Genomic DNA, 17,570 nt, shown 5'->3' with positions numbered 1-17,570 from the left:
CCACCTCCCAGGTTCAAGCGATTCTCCTGCCTCAGCCTCCCGAGTAGCTGGGATTACAGGCATGCACCACCATGCCCGACTAATTTTGTATTTTTAGTAGAGATGGGGTTTCGCCATGTTGGCCAGGCTGGTCTCGAACTCCTGACCTCAGGTGATCTGCCCACTTTGACCTCCCAAACTGCTGGGATTACAGACCTAAGCCACCATGCCCGGCCTCTATAAAGCTTTAGAGTTAGATCATAGAGGTCACCTTGTCCATGATCTTGATTTGGCAGTGAGGATACTGAGCCCTAGAGTAAGGCTTGCTCAAGGCCACATAGCATGTCAGGAGCAGAGACAGGATGGAACCTGGGTATCTTGACTGCCTATCCAGTTCTCTTTCCATCTGAGTACTCTGCCTTTAGTTTGAATAATTGACAGCATTTTGCAGGACTTTCTGCAGCAAATTTTCCAAGCCTGCGTCTATTAGGAGCTGAGCCAAACAGCAGTGTGACATTCACACACATCCAACAGCAAAACCAGCATGATCTGCCTCCTACCTGGGCCCTAGTAGGACTGTCTGAGCTGGGCACCTCTGAGGGTCCCCATCCTTCATTGCTGTAAGAGCAGAAACAAGCACCTGTGCAGGAATGCAGGAGGCAGCAGAAAGAGACTGGCATTCACAGCCCAAGCAAGTTACTTAATCTCTCTGAGCCTCAATTTCCTCATCTGTAATCTGAGCATAACATTACCTATTCAGAGTTGTGAGTGCCAGTTAAGAAAAACAGTGTCTGGCCAGGCACGGTGGCTCATGCCTGTAATTCCAACATTTTGGGAGGCCAGGATGGGCAGATAACTTTCACCCAGGAGTTTGAAACCGGCCTGGGTAACATGGTGAAACCCCGTCACTACAAAAAGTACAAAAATTAGCCAGGCATAGTACCAGCCACTTGGGAGGCTGAGGTGGGAGGATCAATTGACCAGGAGGTTGAGGCTGCAGTGAACCATGGTCACACCAGTACACTCTAGCCTAAGCAACAGAACAAGACCCTGTCACACACACACACCCTGAAGGAAGTGGGGAGAGAGGAAAGGAAAGGGAAAAAGGAAAGAGGGGAGGAGAGAGGGAGGGAAGGGAGGGGAGGGGAGGGGTGGGTGTCTGGCACATAGTAGGTACTCAGCAACTCCACAAATGTCCATTTCCCCCACTTCCATTTCCAGGACTACGCCATTGAAGCTCCATTGAGATTCTCATGGTGGGTGATCCTCAGCAAATTTTTTTTTTTAACCAACACTGTCCCTATTTAGCAAATATTTAGTTCCTCTCATCTCTCTGGATGCTTCTACCTTCTTTTCCGGAACAATACACTTGATGTAGGTAAGTATGGCACTGCCCAAACTAAACAGAATGCCCATTAAATAGGCATTCCAAAATCAAGGAATTGGCTTTTCCAATTTCCCGATATTTGGGGGCACCTGCCTCTTGGAGGTAGTAATGGGATTGAGCTCCTAGGTCCCACGCTTCTAAAGACCAGGGAAGCCTATAATGCCAGCACTTTGGCAGGAGAATTGCTTGAGCCCAGGAATTCAAGACCTGGCAACATAGGGGGCCCCTTCTCTACAAAGTGAGTCAAGCATGGTGGTGCACACATGTAGTCTTAGCTACTTGGGAGGCTTAGGTAGGAGGATTGCTTTAGCCTGGGAGGTGGAGGCCGCTGTGAGTTGTGATCACACTCCAACCTGTGTGACACAGCAAGACCCTGTCTCAAAAAGCAAAAACAAAAAAAGTGGAAATCAGGACTCCAACAGCCCCAGCTCTGCAACCCAGCCCTGCCCCTGGGCAGCTGTACAACTCTGGGCAAAGGCATTTAACGTCCAGGAGCCTTGGTGACATCCAGAAAATGAGAGGAAAATACCTCCCTCCTCTTGCCGTCAGGGCTGGAATAAGGGTGAAATGAGGCGATGAGCTGAGGGGTCTGCAGTGGATTTCACTCTCAGTGTGTTTCAGGTGTGCCACTCCCCAACCCTGAGCTGGCCTCTGGCTTCCTTCCTTTCCTCCAGAAACCCCTTCATAACACAGCCAGGTGCAGGAGTGCGTGTGCCCGCAGAGTCCTGGGTGTAGTCCAGGATGGCCGTGGGCAACAGCAAAGCAGAGAAAAACTTCCTGGTCTTCCAGGCCTTCCCTTGGCCTCCCTTCTGTTGTCCCCCCACTCACAGGCCAGTTGTGACCAAGTTCCTCAGGTCGCAGTGCTAAGCCTCTCCTCCTTCCTGGAATTTCCTACCCAACCCCCAAGTTCTGCCTATTCAAATCCTTTTCAACCCTCAAACTTTAAAGGCTCATCTCTTCCAGGAAGTCCTCCTGCTGGCCCCATCAGAGGAAGCCATTGCTTCTTCAGTTTACACAGCATTTAATCTCCGGACTTACGGCCCAGTAAACTGTCTTCATCTCTGTCCAGTGAACCACACTTCTCAAAAGACTCCCTTACATTCTTTCTTTCTTTTTTTTTTTTTTTTTTTTTTTTTGAGACAGAATCTATTCTTCTGTCTGAGCCTCTTAAGTAGCCAGGAATACAGGCGTTCACCACCACACCCGGCTAATTTTTGTATTTTTAGTAGAGATGGGCTTTCACCATGTTGGCCAAGCTGGTCTTGAACTTCTGACCTCAGGTGATCCACCCACCTCAGCCTCCCAAAGTGCTGGGATTACAGGCATGAGCCACCGCACCCGGCCAACCCCCTTACGTTCTTTTTTCTTTTTTTCTTTTTTTTTTTTTTTTTTTGAGACAGAGTCTTGCTCTGTCACCCAGGCCGGAGTACAGTGGCACGATCTCGGCTCACTGCAAGCTCTGCCTCCTGGGTTCACACCATTCTCCTGCCTCAGCCTCCAAAGTAGCTGGGACTACAGGCGTCTGCCACCACGCCCGGCTAACTTTTTTGTATTTTTAGTAGAGATGATAGGGTTTCACCATGTTAGCCAGGATGGTCTCAATCTCCTGACCTCGTGATCCACTCGCCTTGGCCTCCCAAAGTGCTGGGATTACAGGCGTGAGCCACCGTGCCCGGCCAATAATTTTTTTAAAAACCATATAATCCCAGCACTTTGGGAGGCTGAGGTAGGAGGATTACTTGAGTCCAGGAGTTTGAGACCAGCCTGGGCAACATAGTGAGACCCTGTCTCTACTAAAAGTATAACTAAAAAAAAATAAAAATAATAATTTTTTTAAACAACCACCTATATTTTCTGAAACAAACAAACAAAAAATTAGCAAGAATGGGCCAGGCGCAGTGGCTCATGCCTGTAATCCTGGCACTTTGGAAGGCTGGGCAGGCGGATCACCTGAGGTCAGGAGTATGAGACCAGCCTGACCAACATGGAGAAACCCTGTCACTACTAAAAATACAAAATTAGCTGGGCTTGGTGGTGCACGCCTGTAATCCCAGCTACTCAGGAGGCTGAGGTGGGAGAATCACTTGAACTCGGGAGGCAGAGGTTGCAGTGAGCTGAGATCTCACCATTGCACTCCAGCCTGGGCAACAGAGCAAAACTCCGTCTCAAAAAAAAAAAAAAAAAAAAAAATTAGTAAGAATGGCAGCATCGTTTTACATTTGTGCAAATCTCTTTAGCATCTGGCTTAATAGAAGGCAGCTGGACTTGCGTCTCCTTCAGCATTCAACCCGATGTCATATCACATGTCACGGAGCGTCTGGAAAACATGAATGAGTGTGAAAAAGGCACATCATGTCTTAGTGTTATTATGAGCCTAGTTCTAAGCTCTCAAGCCCTCTAAAAGAAGGCCCCGGGCCCCACTTTGAGAGCTGTCACAGCAGAGTAGGGGCTCCTTGAGACGAGGGCACCTTGTCTCAGTCAGCTCCAAGAGCCCAGTGCCCAGCCAAACCCCGGCACAGCAGCCTCTCTCTCAATGATGACAGCGAACGAGCGGCTTCAGAGGAGCAGACCCAGGGGCATGGCTCGCCCAGCCAATCATCCTCAAAGCTCAGCGCAGGGCCACTGTGTCCATGAAGCTGCCCCTGTGGCAAGGCTCTTCACATACTGTGTGACAGGGGATCCTGCTCTGTCTTGATCCAGCCAGAATGAGAAGTACTTTGTGGTCAGGAACTGTCTGATCCTCTCCAAGAGCACCTGTCCCTACAGCTCCCAAAAAGTCTCTTCCCTAAAGACCAAGTACCATTAGACTTCCAAGGTTCCAGGAAACAGCTTGACCTCCTAGACAAAAGCAAACTAAGGCCCTCCAGTAACAAATGGAGAAAAACGTGTGGGTGGAGGCATCTTCTTTCCTGAGTGCAAGGAGGGCAGCCTGCCCTCTTTGCTTCCAACCCCAAGGGGTTCCTCACTCTGCCCCCGTGTCACTCTGATCCCTCTGCTACCCCAGCATGCCTCAGCCCCAACGTGGGGTGAAAGAGGTACATCATAGAAAACGTGAGCCTAAGCTCTATCCAGTCCTAGGCTCAACTCTCATCTCTGTATCTTACCAGCTGTGTGACCTTGGGAAAGTGATGTAACCTCTCAGAGCCCAGCACCAGCATTTGTAAAATGGTGACGCTACCTTATAGTTATGAAAGGAGAGAAACTGCATGTAGCCCTCTTGCCCAGACATTCTACAAATAGTAGCCAGAAATATGAGGCTCTCTCCCCACTTCCCTCCCTGCCAAACTCTCGGCCTAAGCATGGCTAACACAAAACAGATTACCAATCCCTTTCCTTTCTCCCTGAGGACAGCAGGGCTAGGCTGGGATTTTCCAAGAGGACTTCGCCCATGGAGAAAGAGGCGTGCAGTAATCTTGTTTGCAGTGTGTGGGTTTCCAACCGTGCAACAGTCCCGATGGCTAGACTCCACACCCCAACCCTCCCTAAGACCTGGGCACCTTCTCCCCCTTCCCTGTCCTTTCTCCTGCGGGTTTAGGGGTCCCAGGAATGAGCAGTCAGTCCCTGGCTCACGCCATGTCCTTCTCTCCTTGTCCTGGTCACACCCACTGGTGATCTACCAGGGCCCTTCCAAAGACCCGACCTGGCCAGTGCCCCTGTAACCCTGGTGGGGAGGAAAGGTGGGCAGCTGGCTTTGTCCACCCCCTCCACCCTGCTTCTTTCTCAGACCACCCAAGGTTCCCTTCTGCCTGCAACTTCTCTCCCCTCCCAGCGACCCCCCAAGTGCTCACTCAGTGCCTTGGGTGCTGGGGATGGAGAGCTCCCCTCGTCACACCCCCGCACAGAGTACCTAGTTACCTCTGCTGGGTGTTCTCAGCCACCGCCTGTGCCTTTAAGAACGGCCACCCTGTGCCAGGGACTTGGCCTCGGCATCCTCAGCTGAGTGGGATTAAGGGACCATTTCGTGCCTTTGTGAATTCTTCCTGGCTGCCATCCCTTCCCTCACACAGAGACGGAGTAGCCCATAGGCCAAACCACTCTACCAAGGACAGCCCAAGAGCTGGTCTAGCCTGGCAACCTTTTCCCTTGGGTAGTAGAGGCTGCCCCTTTGATAGGGAGTTTGTGGTCAGAGAGTGGGCCCTTGGGGGGTCTTGGGCTGTCACAGGGACTCCAGAAAGCCATGCAGAGCCTTGGGCCATGAAGGACTACTCAGATGTCATCCTCTGCGTGGAGGCAACAGAATCGAGCAAGGTAAGGGCCACATAGAATCGTGCTCCTAAGACCCAGCACCCCAGTGGTCACCACTGCCTCAGCCCTCAAGTCTCTCCCTTCCAGACCGAGTTCTGCAATCCTGCCTTCGAGCCTGAGTCTGGGCCATCCTGCCCTCCCCCAGCTTTCCCAGAGGATGCCAGCTATAGTGTCCCAGCTCCCTGGCACGGTAACCATCCCAGGGGGTGACCTGGGGGAGGACAGAGAGGCCCAGGAGCCAAGGGCAGCATGAGAAATGCCCAACAGAAGGGGCTCTCAAAACCCCACCTGCCGGCTCACAGGTCGGCATCCTCGAGGGCTGCGGCCAGACTGCCGTTTCTCCTGGCTCTGTGTCCTCCTGCTCGCCAGCCTGCTGCTCCTGCTGCTCGGGCTGCTGGTGGCCATCATCCTAGCCCGTAAGTACCTGGGGACAACTTGAAAGGAGGGCTTTGGAATGAAATTCCATCAGCCGCTCTCCCAGCCTCCCAGGATCCAGCTCCTCTGAACGCCACCCACCATCTTCCCACCTCCAGAGCTGCAGGCTGCACCCCCACCTGGGGCCTCCCATAGCCCACTGCCTGCCGGAGGCCTTACCACCACCACCACCACCCCCACCATCACCACCTCTCAGGCAGCTGGGACCCCTAAAGGGCAGCAGGAGTCAGGTGTGAGCCCCTCCCCACAGGCCAGTGAGTACTCAGGGCAGGTCTTCCCGGAGAAGGGCCCAAGATGATGGGGTGGGGGCGAGGGGAGGGTGAGGAAGAGGTACCTTGGAGAATAAAGGACCTCACTCGTTTTGACCTCTGAACTCTGACCTCCATCTCCGCAGCCTGTGGAGGCCTCCTCTCTGGTCCAAGGGGCTTCTTCAGCAGTCCCAACTACCCAGACCCTTACCCCCCCAACACCCACTGCATGTGGCGCATCCAGGTGGCCACAGACCATGCAATACAGCTCAAAATCGAAGCCCTCAGCATAGAGAGTGTGGCCTCTTGCCTTTTTGATCGCTTGGAAATCTCCCCTGAGCCTGAAGGCTCCCTCCTCAGGTAGGTCCCTCTGTCCCCAGGACATCCCACCGTGTCCTGAACCACTATCTAAAGAGCAGAATCAGGGAGTGGCAGGGGGAAGGGCTAACCGAGGAAGAAACTGAGCGACTAGACCTCTGGGCCCAGCTCTGCCACCACCTTGCTGTGTGCCGTGAGGAGGATCACTTCCCCTCTCTGACCTGTTTCCTAGTCTGTAACATGGATCTCCTTTCTATCTTCCTATGAGTAAATGCTACAAGGATAAATGTGCAGATGCTAAGAAGGTCAGAGCTCCCTGGGACATCAGAGGAGACTTTTTGACCACATGGTCACCAGTTTGGGGGTTAAGAAAATAGGACTGCAAGGCCCAGGCAAGCTCCTCTCTGGCTGGCCCTGCTCCTGGAGCCTCCATCACCCCCAACCCGGCTTCTTGCAGGATTTGTGGGAGGGTGCCTCCCCCCACGCTCAACACCAATGCCAGCCACCTCCTGGTGGCCTTCATCTCTGACAGCAGTGTGGAAGGATTTGGTTTCCATGCCTGGTACCAGGCTGTGGCCCCTGGGCATGGTGAGTGTGTTCCCACCATGTCCCCAGCTGCCTGTTGAGTGTCCACTTTCTTCCCCTCCACCCACTCCCAGCCCTGCCAAAGGGGTGGAGACTCGGGGCCTCCCTGACTCCTGGTGCCCACACCCAGGGAGCTGTGCCCATGATGAGTTCCGCTGTGACCAGCTCATCTGTCTGCTACCTGACTCAGTGTGTGATGGCTTTGCCAACTGCGCTGACGGCAGCGATGAGACCAACTGCAGTGCCAAGTTCTCAGGTACGGGCCAGGCATGGGGGGTCCTCTCTTCAGGCATCTGATCTGGGTTCAAATTGGGCCCCCCAGCTCTGGTCCAGCCTCAAACCAGGGCCTCTGCCAGCATTTCCTCCTTTGTCATTCTTTGGCCCAGAACTTGCTTCCCATGGGCATGGCCAAAACTCTTGCTCTGCAGTCACTGCCCACAATCACTATTGGATGGAAGCACGGATCCTAGCAAACTCATGAGCCCTTTCATCTCTCTACAGGGTGTGGGGGGAATCTGACTGGGCTCCAGGGCACTTTCTCTACTCCCAACTACCTGCAGCAGTACCCTCACCAACAGGTAAGCACGGTGCTCCATGCAGAGGGGGAGGGGCACACGTGGAAGCACCTGAGCACCCAAGTCAGTGTAATGGGAATGGCATGATAGACACTACCTTCTACTTGGGAAGCTCACAGATCAAGCAGACGGGGGATGGGGGATATTAGTAAGTGCCTGATGTGTACCCAGATGTGCCCACAATGGGTCAACTCACCTCTGAAACCAGGCCCTTAAGAGCCACCAATGATGAAAGCGCGACCCCACCCCCCAGCCAGCAGTGGGGGAAGAAGACCCTTCTGGAGCTCAGCCTGGGTGCCCAGGATGAGACAGAAGGGGTCATGAATTGCCCACCTGTGCCCTCCCCCAGCTCTGCACCTGGCATATCTCGGTGCCGGCTGGACACAGCATAGAACTGCAGTTCCACAACTTCAGCCTGGAGGCTCAGGATGAGTGCAAGTTTGACTACGTGGAGGTGTATGAGACCAGCAGCTCAGGGGCCTTCAGCCTCCTGGGCAGGTACAGGAGCCAGGGAAGAGCCACGGACAACTCCATCCTCACAGTCTGCCAGCCCCGCCTTCCATGTCGGCCCAGCACATTCCCCAGCTTCACTTTCTTCTGCTACTCTAGGCCGGGGGTCTCTTCACCATTACCCTAAAGACAGCTCTCACCTCAAAACCTTCACCCCACACTCTCCCTGTCCCCAGGAGGTCCTTCCCCAAACCTCTCCCTGCCCCAGTTTCTCCCCACCGGCAGGGGCCACCTCCACCTCCCTTACAAACCCTCATTGATTTTTCTTGTTCTTCTTTTTTTGAGGCAGAATCTCACTTTGTCACCCAGGCAGGAGTGCAGTAACACTATCATGGCTCACTGCTGCCTTGACCTCCCAGGTTCAAGCGCTCCTTCCACCTCAGCCTCCCAAGTAGCTGGGACCACAGGCACATGCCACCACGCCCAGATAATTTATTTTTTTAATTTTTTTTGTAAAGACAAGGTCTTACTATATCGCCCAGGCTGGTTTCAAACTCCTGGGCTCAAGTGATCCTCCCGACTTGGCTTCCCAAAATGCTGGGATGACAGGTGTGAGCCACAACGCCAGGCTGCCCCGCTGATTTTTCCCCATCTGGAAGTGGCTCAAGTTCAAGCAGTTTGTTTAATGTTTTGTCTGCTGAATATGTGTGTCTTCCTCACCAGACCCTAACCCTGTGTCTCCCATCAACTTTGGCATCATCCAGGGCTCCAGCTCAGAGCCAGGCCTGTGGGAGGCTGCAGTGCCCCCTCAGTCAGCCAGGGCTGGTGCCCAGAACTGCTATCTGCTTTGGGCAGGTTCTGTGGAGCAGAGCCACCCCCCCACCTCGTCTCCTCACACCATGAGCTGGCTGTGCTTTTTAGGACAGATCATGGCATCAACAGTGGAGGCTTCTCAGCCACCTACCTGGCCTTCAATGCCACGGAGAGTAGGTGCCCCTGGGCAAGTGGGTGTGGGCAGTAGAGGCACCTCCAGGGGGACAGAGAAGGGTTCTGGACCCTGGTCAAGACACTCTGGGGGTACTGGGAGTGTAGGTATGTCCCCGGGCACTGCCATGCCCCTTGTGCCTGCAGACCCCTGTGGGCCCAGTGAGCTCTCCTGCCAGGCAGGAGGGTGTAAGGGTGTGCAGTGGATGTGTGACATGTGGAGAGACTGCACCGATGGCAGCGACGACAACTGCAGCCACCCCTTGTTCCCACCCCCAGGTGAGAAGCCTGCCCCTGGGGACCCTGAATAGGCTGGGTGCTCACTTCACAGAACCCTGCTGCTGTACTGAATAGCGTCCCGTCCCATCCCATCCTCCCTGAGGGGGCGGGGCCAGCTGACTCTGGGACCACTTCGCAGAGTCCTGGAAGACACTCGGCTGGTGGTGGCAATGGCACTGAGTGTCACCCCAAGGGAAATGGGAATCTGGGAATCAGTGGTGGGACTCCAAGAACCAGTCCCTTCTGTCACCCAGAGCCCCTTTCCACAGCCCATGTAAGATGAAGGCATCCTCTTACACGGAGCAGGGGGTTTCTTCCAGATGCCCAAGCGGTCCCTGCAAACGCAGGTGCCCCATGTTCCCTGAGATCAAAGACGTGCCTGCATGATGCCCAGGGCCGGCAACTGATGCTGGAGCAGGCTCTCAGGGATGGCAGGGATCCTCAGTGTGTGTACAGCCTCTCTCCTTGTTATCCTCTTGCTTCCTCACAACCACCCCCATTGGACCCACGTACACACAGGACCAAGTGATTCGGTGACTTGCCACAGGCCACACAGCCAGTGAGCAGTCCCCACAGTGGCCTTCCCCTCCACCCCTGCAGAGCTGGCCTGTGAGCCTGTCCAGGTGGAGATGTGCCTCGGTCTGAGCTACAACACCACGGCCTTCCCTAACATCTGGGTGGGCATGGCCACTCAGGAGGAGGTGGTAGAAGTCCTCAGCGGTTACAAGGTCTTCTGGGTGGAGGGAAGGAGGGCAGGCCTGGGAGGGGAGGGAGCCTGGGAGCAGGTGCCTAAAGGCCGCTGTCCCTCCGCAGAGCCTGACAAGCCTGCCCTGCTACCAGAATTTCCGGAGGCTCCTGTGTGGGCTGCTTGTGCCCCGTTGCACCCCACTAGGCAGTGTTCTGCCCCCTTGCCGCTCTGTCTGCCAGGAGGCAGAGCACCAGTGCCAGTCTGGCCTGGCACTACTGGGCACCCCCTGGCCCTTCAACTGCAACAGACTGCCAGAGGCAGCTGGTCTGGAAGCTTGCTCCCAGCCCTGACCCTGAAGCCAGCCCCTGCCCTCTTTCTGCCCGTCCTCTTTTGCCCGTCAGGACTGGCACACAGGGGAAAAAGGAAGGGGCACCAGCAGGGTCTCTAACTATCTTCTCTGGGGCTCCCAGGGAGGGGGAGGAGAAGTCCTCAGCTGGGGCTCATGGGACCCTCCCTGCACCTTCCTGTCCCCTTACTGGCCCCAGGCTGCTGACTGGCCCCACACTGTGCCACTGGACAATCGAGACCGCTTCCCATCCAGGCCTCTGACCCAGACTTCCCGCCTTCTGCCTCTTCCCCTTTCCTTCTGCTTTTTCAGCTTCTCTATCGCCTGCCTTCTGACCTTTTCCTTGATTCAACAGAAATGTACTGAGCATCTACTCATGTGGCAGGCCCTGTCCTAGGCCTTAGGGATCCAACTGGCTGTCTGCCTCTAGAACTCTCCACCCTCATCTCCCTACGTATTTCTCCCTGAAATGGGGTCTGGTCCTTGGTCTCTGCCACTGCCCCGCCTCTCCTCCGGCCCTGGGAACAGGAGGTGCCCTGTGTGTCCGTCTCTCGAAGTTCTGCCTCTCTGTGCCCAGCTCAAGTCTTTCTACCCCTCCTTTCTCCCCCTAAACTTTGGCCGGCCGCCGGGCGACACCACGAGTTATTTCCCAGCTATTTCCCGGTCCGGGAGCTCTTGGCCCCCGAACAACTGGTTTCCTCTTGGAGTCTGGGAGGAGAAGAGCGGAGCCGGCAGGCAGCGAACCAGGACTGGGGTGACGGCAGGGCGGGGGGCGCCTCGCCGGGGAGAGGCGCGGGGGCTGGAGCACCACCGACTGGAGGGTCCGGAGCAGCGAGCGCCCCGAAGGAGGCCATCAGGGAGCCGGGAGGGGGGGTGAGTCTGGCGGAGGAGGGGAAAGGGGCTGGGGAGGGGACTGTGGGAAAGGCTGGCGCGGGCCGGCGGTGGGAGGGAGGGCTGGCCGCTCCTACCCGCTCTCCCCTGCCTGTGCTCTCCGGGTGTTCGGCCCTGCGGGCGCTCAGCCTCAGGGGCACAGCAGTGGGGTGGGGACCGACTGGGCCGCGCTGGGGTGGGGATCGAGGTAGGTCCCAGGATTCTGGGTCCCGACTCCAGTCCTGCCTGGCCCACAGACTGCGAGAGGACCCCGGCGTTCGGGCTCCCGGTGCCAACGCTATGAGGCCGCTCCTTGTCCTGCTGCTCCTGGGCCTGGCGGCCGGCTCGCCCCCACTGGACGACAACAAGATCCCCAGCCTGTGCCCGGGGCACCCCGGCCTTCCAGGCACGCCGGGCCACCACGGCAGCCAGGGCTTGCCGGGCCGCGATGGCCGCGACGGCCGCGACGGCGCGCCCGGGGCTCCGGGAGAGAAAGGCGAGGGCGGGAGGCCGGGTAAGAAGGAACCGCAGCAGCTGTAGGTGGCGACGTCCGAGCAGGCTCCGCCGCAGCTCCCACTCCCAGTGCCCGGGGCTCGGGGCTCCCGCCAGGGGGCGCCACTCCCTGAGCTTTGCAGCCCAGAGCGGGGGAAGGGCCCAGGCGGCGGGCGCCCCCTTGGCCAGCCCCCTAGATCTGCCCTGCGGGAATGGGTGGAGGAGGTACCCGTGCGGGAGGAGGCGCTGGCCGAAGCTCAGGCAGGGGCGGGGAGGGGTACGGTGACCTTAGAGTCGCCGCCCCGTTGCGGGCTGACCCGGCCGCTACGCTCAACCTGCCGCCCCGCTTACCCCGCAGGGCTGCCGGGACCTCGAGGGGAGCCCGGGCCGCGAGGAGAGGCGGGACCCGCGGGGCCCACCGGGCCTGCAGGGGAGTGCTCGGTGCCTCCGCGATCCGCCTTCAGCGCCAAGCGCTCCGAGAGCCGGCTGCCTCCGCCGTCTGATGCTCCCCTGCCCTTCGACCGCGTGCTGGTGAACGAGCAGGGACATTACGACGCCGTCACCGGCAAGTTCACCTGCCAGGTGCCTGGGGTCTACTACTTCGCCGTCCATGCCACTGTCTACCGGGCCAGCCTGCAGTTTGATCTGGTGAAGAACGGCGAATCCATTGCCTCTTTCTTCCAGTTTTTCGGGGGTTGGCCCAAACCAGCCTCACTCTCGGGGGGCGCCATGGTGAGGCTGGAGCCCGAGGACCAAGTGTGGGTGCAGGTGGGTGTGGGTGACTACATTGGCATCTATGCCAGCATCAAGACAGACAGCACCTTCTCCGGATTTCTGGTGTACTCTGACTGGCACAGCTCCCCAGTCTTCGCTTAATGCCACTGCAAAGTGGGCTCACGCTCACTCCTAGGAGGAGGGTGTGACGCTGACAACCAGGTCATCCAGGAGGGCTGGCCCCCCTGGAATATTGTGAATGACTAGGGAGGTGGGGTAGGGGCCTCTCCGTCCTGCCGCTGGCAAGGAATGGGGACAGTGGCTGTCTGCAATCAGGTATGGCAGCATGGGGCAGTGACTGGATTTCTGCCCAAGACCAGAGGAGTGTGCTGTGCTGGCAAGTGTGAGTCCTCCAGTTGCTCTGGCCCAGGAGCCCATGGTGGGGTGCTCTCTTCCTGGTCCTCTGCTTCTCTGGATCCTCCTCACCCCCTCCTGCGCATGGGGCCGGCCCTTTACTCAGAGATCACTCAATAAATCTGAGAACACTCCTACTGGCTCCAGCCTTTCTTCTTTGGTGGCGGGGCTTCTGTTTCTGGGATCATGGTGTGGAGGGGTGCTCAGGCAGAAGGCAGGGTTCTTGGATGAAATAGAGATATGGGACAGATATACAGGAAGCCGGCCCAGGGGAATGAGAGGCTGCTCCACAGAGCCACCACCTAGGTTGTGAGTAGGAGTGTCTGACAGCGGGATGCCCTCCTGGTGTAGGGCTCCAGCCACCCTTAAGAAAGGGGGTACCTTTTTCTAATTCAAAGATGCCAACTAAACCACATAGGGACTGCCTGCACCACACATGCCCCTGCCCTGATCCAACAAAAAAGAGCCGAGGACTTTCGTCTATGACTGCCCTGGCTGCTTGCCTGGTCCCCAGATGACTGGAAAGCTATTGCTCTGTAACCCGAGTGAGTGGCCTCCCTGGGCGTCTAGAGATAAGTAGTTTCTGAGATGACCACAAGGGGGTGCCCTGGCCCCAGAATGCCGCAGGGATACTGGGAAGCTTGAGCTCCTGACTATGGGTGGTGAGGGGGAGGAGGGGTATTGAGGTCGGCCAAAGGAATTCCAGATGCAGATGGAAGAAAAGGGGAGTCCTTTACTCCCAACTCAGGAAGTTTATCTTCTATCATAAAATGTTTATCCCCACATTAAACAGAGACTGGAAGGAGCCGGTCCTCCCCTTGCTCAGCTCCCTGTCCCGGATTGAGGGAAGGAAAGAGCAAGTGCCAAACCCTCCCTAGGCCTCCCAGTTCTGAGGTGGAGATGAGGAGCCCTCCCCCACTGCTCTGGGCATAGCCTGGGTGGGCCAAGCCACTGTGTCTGAGGCTAGCCACAAAGCCCCTCAAGGCTCCCCCACCCGGGGGGCCCACCTCCAACCCAATGACTAACAAACCAGGACTGCCCAGCCCCATCTGCACAGCCTCAACCCAAGGAAGGGGGGCCTCTCCTCAGAGTTCTTCCTGAGCTACCGGCGCCCCCTTCCTGAAGGCAGTCCCAGGCACTGTGGTCCCAGACAGAACATACAATTATGGGGGAGTGCCCCTGCTCTTCCGCTGGTCATGTGAGGGCAGATACGGCCAATGGGGACTGAGCCCAAATGTGAGCTAGAGACAGGCCTCAGGCAGCCTCCATCAGGAGGTCCCGCAGCCACACTCCAACCCAGCCCTGCACCAGACCCCATGCTAAGACACACAGGGACACACACCAGCTCCTCCTGGGATCCAGGCAGCAGGAACCCCATGCTCCCTCCCAGGAAGACTGGTCCGGGGAGGGGAGGGGCTGGGAAGGCTGACTCAAGGGGTGAGATGGTTCACATTCCTCTCTACAAGGGCTTAATTTGGGCAAAAATAGAAAAAATACAGAAGGCTTTTCGAAAGCCACGTGTGCAAGGGGACAAATCAGAAGGGATGACAGCTCACAGAGCCACGCCTGGCATGCACTCTCCCCATGACACAGTCTTCCCAGCCTATCTTAGCTCCTTCCCTGTCTCCCCCGCTAAAGCCCAGGTACTCCCACAGCCCACACTTCTGACTCCGGCAGGGCTGAAGGACCCTGATGCAGGGTCTGTTGCCTTGACCAACTGCTCCCTTGCAGGGACGCACAAGAGACTGTCAGAGCTGTCAAGATAACTTTATTCATAGGAAACTGGGCCAGAGACCCCTCAGGAAGCTGCAAGCCCCTGGGCCCTGGCCCCTTCTGTATTTGGACCCTAGTGAACTGTGCACAGTCTGCCCTCTCCAATGCCAGGGAGAGACAGAGAGGAATGCCATTTTTCTGTGTGATGTGGGAGTGAAAGGGGAATGAGTAGAAATCTGGTTATCCCTCCTGAGACTTGCAGTGAGCTGGGGTGCCAGAGAGCACATGGTCCCAAAGTCAAGTGCAGATGCATCCCCCATCCCAGGGGTAAACTCGTGAGCCCAGCTTTTGGATCAGGTTGGGAGGGAGCCTCATCAGACGATGACAGGCAGAGGTGGCTCTGAGGGTACCTGAGAGATACTAACCCCAAAGCCTACCAGGGCACAGGGGCTCTGGCTGAACACAAAGGTTCAAGATCATCCGAAGGCCCCTGAGTTGCCAAAACACCCAAATAACACTGATATGTTGTGGCCACAAAAGCTGGGGAGGAAATGTGAAGGAGGCAGGAAAAGGACCTACAGATCTCCAACAGAAAAACCACAAGCAGAGAGGGGTAACCCCAGAGGCAGCTGGGTGGGCCCTGGGCAAGCTGGAGGAGAGCCCACAGCAAACAGTCTCAAGGCCCTTGCATAGTGACATACTCACCACCCTCAGCATCGAAGGGACCCACTGGGTAAGGAGAAGCTATGTTATCCTGCCCCCACCCAGATCATAGTCTTCCATCTCAATGTCCTGGATGTATGGCTTGGAGGCTTGGCAGGACAGCCACAGGGGTAGGAGGGATTCAGACCAGGACCCGGAGATGAGCTGTTAATGCTGTCCTAGCGTGAGTGCCTGCGTGGAGCGTGGAGGGGTGGGCAGGTAGGGAAGGAGTCTTCAGAGGTAGACATTGAGGGTCTGCAGGATGCCCCGGCGGCACAGCGGGCAGTTGCGGTGGTAGACGGGGTGGCGCATCAAGATTTCAGTGCAGGCCTGGCACAGGCACAGATGCCTGCAGGGCAGGAGCAACACCGTCTTGCTCTGGTCCTGGCAGATGACACACTTCTTCCGCTCCTCTTGCTCCTTCAGCAACTTCCACGGGTCTTGCCCGCCTGGAGGCTCCTCATCGTTGAGCCTCTCTCGGCCCCTGGCAGGTGTCGCTCTGATGGTCCTGGCCTCCTCCTCTTCTGCCTCTGATCTGCGCCCCGCTTCAGGAAAAGTGTCCTGTCTCCGGGTCCTAACTGAGAACACCCTCATAGGGTCACCCTGGGGGGCTCCAGGTGCCCCTCCGCGGTTCGGCCAACTCGCCAGCTGCAGGCTGCGGCTCCAGACTCGGCGCCAGGCCTCTGAGCCCAGTGCTAGGCGAGAGAGCCGCATGACATCCTCTCGAAGACGGTGGTAGGATGGCCGGGCATGGAGCTGGCTGAGTGCCTGGGTAGCCAGTCTCAGGGTCAAGTCCGGATGCAACACAGTCACCGTCACTGCCAGCACGCAAGCCAGCAACACCAGGCCAGTGAGATTGACAAGCACAAAGCTGGCCAGGAGGCGGGCAGCTGAGGCCAGCAGCTCCAGGGCTAGTTGGCAGGGTGTCCAAAGGAGGATGGCCATGGCCACAGCACTGCTGGAAATGTGGGCTAGGAAGGCAGCCACTACATCCGTCATCCTCCACAGAGGCCCGGTCACTGTATCCCACAGGGCCAGCACCAGGGAAAAGAGGTTCTGAGTGCCGATGAGGCAGATGTTGACCAGGCTGTTGATCACATAAGCCACCAGGCTCATGGCAATGGCACAGATGTCACAGGCCTGGCGCAGCAAAGCATGGCCATTGGAGACCACACTGAGGACGCCCCGGTGCAGTATTTCCCTGCTCCGCAGTGCCCCGTGAGAGGCCAGGTGCCCCAGGAGCTTTAGGCTCTCCAGGCCAGAGCAGCAGCTATAGAGCAGGGTACACAAGGCCTGCAAGCCCCCACATGTGAACCGGACCACGGCTTCGATCAAGGCCAGCAATGAAAGCAGGACTCCGCGGCCCAAGTGCAGAAGACTAGTCAGTACCGTGTGCGGCAGGTTGTAGACGAAGGCCAGGAGCCAGGCCAGGGAAGCCAGGAGGGAGGACACCAGCAGGAAGTTGAGGTCCAACACCAAGGTCAGCACGTCCAGCACCAGGCCCACCCCATTCACTACCAGGTACACTGCCTCCATGATAGGGCTATGGAGGTTAGTCCAAAAGAAAGTCTGGCTCCTCGGTTGTGGGGTTGTCAAGGTTGTCAATATTTTAGGGGGTCTGGGATTAATTTGGAAGGAAAATGAGCAGTCTCCAACACAGGCGGTACCAAGAATCTGAGGAAGAAGTGGGTAAGAGGGAAGAGGAGTCTTGGTAGAGGGAAAGGGGGCCAGGTGCCAGTCCAAGAGTCCAGGTTTTGAAGATGGGCTGTTTGGGAGGGAAGAGCCCAAACATCTCCAAAGCGAAGGCGAGCCCAGGCCGTAGGAGCGACCTCAGCTTTGGATGCCTGGTGTGGCGAACCACGGCCGGGCAATGGGTCAGACCGGGAGGAGACGGGGAACAGATGGAATGGGATCGGATTGGATCGGATCGGGTCGGGTCGGGTCGGGTCGGGCCGGGGCCGGGTGGGGTCGACGCAAGCTGGGCGCGGGCTCGCAGTCCAGCTACGCAGGTGCCCCTGTCCCCGCCCGGCCCCCGTCCTCCCGTTAGCGGCGCTTTGCACCCAAAAGGGGAGTGGGAGAGGCAACCAGCTTCAGCAAACCCCAAGCGCAGCCCCTATTCCGCTGGGCGCCGCCATCTTGTGTGCAA

At 57.2% G+C, this 17,570-nt stretch overlaps 3 protein-coding genes across 3 annotated transcripts; 2 read left to right on the top strand and 1 right to left on the bottom strand.

The window, feature by feature from the left end:
• The first annotated feature begins 1,293 nt into the window (after nucleotides 1-1,293).
• Nucleotides 1,294-10,523, top strand: MFR (membrane frizzled-related protein). The gene is made up of 14 exons (XM_024791121.2): nucleotides 1,294-1,357; nucleotides 5,529-5,614; nucleotides 5,699-5,801; nucleotides 5,914-6,027; nucleotides 6,145-6,300; nucleotides 6,441-6,654; nucleotides 7,070-7,200; nucleotides 7,328-7,453; nucleotides 7,699-7,775; nucleotides 8,122-8,270; nucleotides 9,078-9,208; nucleotides 9,354-9,485; nucleotides 10,086-10,213; nucleotides 10,299-10,523. Exons 2-14 carry the CDS (start codon nucleotides 5,561-5,563, stop codon nucleotides 10,521-10,523), a joined length of 1,740 nt encoding a protein of 579 aa, XP_024646889.2. The 5' UTR covers nucleotides 1,294-1,357; nucleotides 5,529-5,560.
• A 138-nt stretch (nucleotides 10,524-10,661) lies between these two features.
• LOC105476363 (C1q and TNF related 5) lies at nucleotides 10,662-13,143 on the top strand. Its single transcript, XM_011732207.3, has 3 exons — nucleotides 10,662-11,392; nucleotides 11,647-11,903; nucleotides 12,240-13,143. Exons 1-3 carry the CDS (start codon nucleotides 10,989-10,991, stop codon nucleotides 12,755-12,757), a joined length of 1,179 nt encoding a protein of 392 aa, XP_011730509.3. The 5' UTR covers nucleotides 10,662-10,988; the 3' UTR covers nucleotides 12,758-13,143.
• Nucleotides 13,144-14,760: 1,617 nt separating this feature from the next.
• Nucleotides 14,761-17,570, bottom strand: LOC105476368 (ring finger protein 26). Its single transcript, XM_011732215.2, has one exon. The coding sequence runs from the start codon at nucleotides 16,958-16,960 to the stop codon at nucleotides 15,659-15,661; it is 1,302 nt and encodes a 433-aa protein (XP_011730517.1). The 5' UTR covers nucleotides 16,961-17,570; the 3' UTR covers nucleotides 14,761-15,658.

Source organism: Macaca nemestrina, chromosome 12 (assembly GCF_043159975.1).
Source record: "Macaca nemestrina isolate mMacNem1 chromosome 12, mMacNem.hap1, whole genome shotgun sequence".
NCBI classification, from domain to species: Eukaryota; Metazoa; Chordata; class Mammalia; order Primates; family Cercopithecidae; genus Macaca; species Macaca nemestrina.
The sequence above is the reverse complement of the archived record's forward strand: the minus strand, read 5'-3'. Positions and strand labels throughout refer to the sequence as shown.